Raw genomic sequence first — 4,717 nt, 5'->3', positions numbered from 1 at the left:
GGCTGCAGTGCCTTTGGCTCCATTAATGCCAGGACTAGTAGTGAAATAGCAAAGGAGCTGGAGGACCAGTTTTACACCCTGGTTCCTTTCGGTAGGAATGAGCTCCTGTCTCCTCTGAAAGACAGTGATGAGGTAAAGTCACTGTGGGTCAACATTGACTTGGCTCTTTTGTCCAGGATTCCAGAGCGTTTGCCTGAAGAGCCGCTGGCCATGAGCGCCGGAGCAAACCAGGCGGCCAGCCTCCCGCAGGGTAGTAGTGCTGACCCCCCCGCAGAGAAGGGTTTACCGAAATCTAGAAGGAAACGCAAGGTGAGCTTCAAGGGGACCGATCGGGGTGGGTAGGGGAGCCTCTGGCAAATCAGAGGCAAGCATCGCCTGTGCCCACATCCAGTGCTCAGTGGTGGTGTCTTCTCCGGGCTGGCGGTTGAGAGCTGGGATTTGTCCCTGCTCGCTGCAGAAGAACTGGCCAAGCCCTTGAGGAGGTGCCATCTCAGAAGGTGGCCACGAGGGATCACAGCCCCTTGGAGATGGCGTTTGCTGCTGGCACACGGCTTTCCACGCTTTAGCGGAGACACTGCATCTTTGCTAGTATAGCTTTTTCTCCTGAGGCTTCTCTCCAAAACTGAGCATTTAAGTGGTGAAAAGCTCCCTCCACTCCATGGCCACAGCTGTCCACGGAGGGGGCTTTTGGGTCCATTTGTACTGATCTGACCCCAAAAGTCGCTTTGAACTGGAATCAGGAACTTCCCAATTTCTGGACAGTTTTACTGTGCAGTCATCAGTCACCCTCTGAGCTACTGTACATGTGCAAATTGACCTGTATGGTTTTTAGGACTGTTTACTTAAAGAAGTGTTTCCTTTTTTTTATCTTTTTTTTTTTTTCTTCATTTTTTGCTTTTTTTTTAGTATCTGAAAGGTGGTAACCCTGTTCTGGCCACCTGTAGAGCCATAACAGAGAGCTCTGATAAGCTCTGAGATGTGTTTATCTGCATTTTCTTTAGGAAGTAGCATGGAAGTAATTGCACAGTACAGAATGGTGGGAAACATGTCAAGAAGGAGTGGCAAAACCAAAATATTTCTGGTTTAGGCTGTAAGAGATGCTGGTGTGATAGTGCCAGGCTGTAGACCCAGAAGAAAACGGGAGGACACAATGGAAGAGCAAAATAAAAGCAGTCATTCTAGAAATGCTTAATCTGACTTCCTGTGACACATACTGTCTTTTACTCTTCTGTCTTAAAGCACTGCTGTTGGTGGTGGGTTTAGTGATATAATGAATACGAAGCATTCCTGGAGTACCAGGAGCTGCTTACCCTCAATGGGACAGCTGCTATGCACAATTGTGTGATCCATCTTCCCAAAGGACTTTATGAATAAAACTAATAAGAACAGATTATCAAGCATAACTGCAAAATCAAAAAGAGATCCTTATCATTTCCACCTCTGTCGTAATCTCAAGAAAAAGGGCAAATTAGAGACAGAGAAGGATAGTTAAGCACTGAGGTGTAAGAAGATCTTCACTGTGGAGTGTAAGCCACAACGTTAATCCTGTACCAGCAGCCACAGTGGCAGTGGATAACACGGAAAATGTTGTTGCCATGCAGCAATGCAGTATATGCAGCAGAATCAACAAATCACAAGTAAAACTCAGGCACCACTGGAAATTGGGGAAGTGTTAGAAGTGGAAAAGAATGTGGACTTTGCAGGAGATTGGGAAAGCCTTTGGGAGTTTATGGTGCTAAGGGGTATAACAGGAAATTAAACAGTGTCAGGAAACATTGGTTATGTTCACTAGTAGGCCAGGTAGAGCCCGGCTGCAGTCCCAGTAGGGCCAGGATGCAGTCCCAAGCAGTGGCATACAGTCACCAGTTTTGTTTAACTGTTAATGTGCTTGCTTACATGGTTTTGACCTGGGTTAAATTCTGTTCTTCCAGACAGTAACAGGCCCTTGCTCAGGACCAGACTAAGGTGCCTTTCCAAAAAGCAATCTGAATGTGGCATACCCTGGCTTGAAGGAGGAGCGAGATGAGTGCATGGGTGCCTGCTGTGCCATGCCAGTTGGCCACAGGACCAGTTGCAGATCTCTTGCGTTTACTAGTATAGGCACAGTCACTGATACCAAGAAATTAGTGGGAGAGACAAAAGACATGTAAGCTTGAGGACTAGGCAAGAGGAAAGTGCATGGAAGATAAGCAAAGAGGGAAATACAAAGAAAAAGTATCCCAAGGTGCAAGTGCAGAAGTGGTGGAAACAATTCAGGTTTTATATTCTACTCCTTTGTTCACACACTGCCTCTTCAGATTTTATTTTATTAAGACATGTACCAATCATCTCTGATCAGTATTAATTATATGATCAAAGAATTCCGTATCATTCATACCAATACACCGGAAAACACCAGCCTCTGACTTGTTGAAATACTTTTGGATGTGTAGTAAATCCAAAACCTACAAGGTTATTATTTTTCTCTTCATTCAGTGTGAGAATGAGGAAGAGTGCAGAGACATCAAGAAGGCTCACTTAGAGCGAGAGAGTTCTTCACGATTAGCTGCCTCTGCCCACAGCATCACAACAGCAAATCACTGCAATATGAATGAAAATAGGTAAGCATTTTCCTTCTTATTTACCACTGTCATACAACTAGTTGCAGTTTAATGCCTTGTGTTATTTTTCTCTTTAATAGGATTTATTTTTTAATTATCACATTTTATGTTGAAAAATTACCCACTACCTTCTCATTTCTTCTGGTTTAATGAACAAGTTAGCAGCTCCTGACATATTTATATACTTGCATTTTTGTCCTATTGCACAGAGAAGTTGTGAGTTCAAGTGTGAGGCTCACGGAATGAGTAATTATAGCTATAGCAGTGCGACTGTCCTAGACATACTCACAAACACTGTGTTGTAGGTACCAATTCACATACCATCTTATAGCCTTTTCTTTCCTTACAGCGTTGTGAGCTTCAAACTTAAAGCTTGACTGTATAAACACAATTATCTATAAACTCTACGGAGGAGATTGAGGAAAATATTCATAACAATGCCTGCAATACTCAGTTCCGGAATATATTTGAGACACAATATTTTTGAGATTACAATCAATCTATTCAGTGTAATTAGTAAGTGTTTTAGGACAAGGAACTCAGACTTTAAAAACAATGAAATTTTTAAAGAATGCAAGGCATGAAACAAATAATAAATATTTAGCATCTGCTGGCATGGTTTATGCACACAGACCCCTATCAATGTCAGATCAACCATACTGAGTTTCTCTGGAGGCTTCCAGCAGTCAAACTTAGACATGTACCTTTTCAAAGTTCAGCTGCGTGCTGCCTAGTACATGCTAGTCATCAGTATTTTAAAAAAATATTAATAATTTTCTAGTAGTATCATGGTATCTCTTGGGGTGAAACTGGTAAACTTAAATGTTTGTATTTACTGTAACGGGCTTTTCTATTGTATACCTCACTGATGAGTTTGAGCAAGTCTTGTCATTAATACTGGAAGAAAATCATGGAGAACACTAAGATATATATAGTGCTTATTTAAAAATACGCATTCAATTTCTTTGTTCTGACATGTCACATATGTTTCATAAAGTGAAAACAATACACAGAACAGTTTGCTTTATTGTGGGTGATTGCATGCAGGCACTGTTACCGCAGTGTCATATGTTTTACATCGCATTCATTTTCAGAGAATACCATGGCTGTTACAGCTTGCAGTGTCACAGGGTTAATTCTGTGCTTCCTAGAAGCAGGACAATAATTTGTGTTTTACTTGACATTATAGTCAGTACTCCTGGTAGCAACTGTACATTAAAGAAACAAAGAAGGTGGTCTTAAATGTGTATTTGCCTCCGAATTCTTCCCTGATCTGTCCTTCTTCCAAGATACTTCTGTGGTTTATGCTGCTGTAGGACATGATACCAAATGCTAATATTCCCACAGCTGAGGATGGGCTACTGAGGCTGTAGCTAAACCAGCAGTGTAAATACCAGGACCTCCTATCTCTCTTGCAACCAGAGGCTGCTCATGCCGGCATAGCCCCTACCTGCTCCAGTTACGCTACCATAGCTGCCTGGGAGGGACTCCTGTAAATTCACTCAAGAAACTTGTCTGAAAACAGATTTATTTATTTATTTGTTTGCTTATTTATTTATTTTCCACTGGGTTAGAGCAGCATTTTCTACTGTGGACTTACAATCTGAGGGGCAGACCAAGCAAGGTCCTGTTTGACTGGAAAGACCACAATGTCAGGCAGAGATACCCTGATATCTCATAGCTACGTTGGATGCCACTATCTGCTCAGTCCCAGCAGATGACAGCACACTGCAGGTTGTTCTGTATGGCTTCTGAGTATTGGATGATTGTCCTGCTGCAGTCTGACTGCCTAGAATACATTTAGGTGGGCCCACACAATGTGCCAAAGGCCATGTAGGTCTGCAGCACAAATAGAAAATGCAGCTACTCCTCACAAGCTCTGGGCCAAGCTTTTGAGGCTGGGTACACTTCCAAAGAGCTATGGCTTCTCTTGGGTGCTTTAGGCCTGCACTTTGACAGTGATATATAAACAGGGCTAGCCAAGGCATGGGTTTCTGCTTGAAAAGAGGAAAAGAAATGACAGCATCAGCCCGCACATTCAAAATAGTGCTAAAGCTCTTATTTTCCTTAGGGGGAGAAGAAGGGCACAGTTGTCCATCTTACACACCCCGATTCCT

The 4,717-nt window shown here is 42.8% G+C and overlaps 1 protein-coding gene across 1 annotated transcript in view; it reads left to right on the top strand.

The window, feature by feature from the left end:
* Positions 1-12: 12 nt before the first annotated feature.
* Positions 13-4,717, top strand: part of AFF3 (AF4/FMR2 family, member 3) — a gene marked incomplete at its 5' end in the record, with an annotated part of 35,254 nt that continues 30,549 nt past the window's right edge. The window contains 2 exons of the mRNA XM_010010708.1: positions 13-309; positions 2,476-2,600. Coding sequence (XP_010009010.1) covers positions 13-309; positions 2,476-2,600 — 422 coding nt within the window. The remainder of the gene's footprint in view (positions 310-2,475; positions 2,601-4,717) is intronic.

The sequence above is a fragment of the Nestor notabilis genome, unplaced genomic scaffold (assembly GCF_000696875.1).
Source record: "Nestor notabilis isolate BGI_N333 unplaced genomic scaffold, ASM69687v1 scaffold7843, whole genome shotgun sequence".
NCBI classification, from domain to species: domain Eukaryota; kingdom Metazoa; phylum Chordata; class Aves; order Psittaciformes; family Psittacidae; genus Nestor; species Nestor notabilis.
This window is presented reverse-complemented; position numbering and strand designations above follow the sequence as displayed.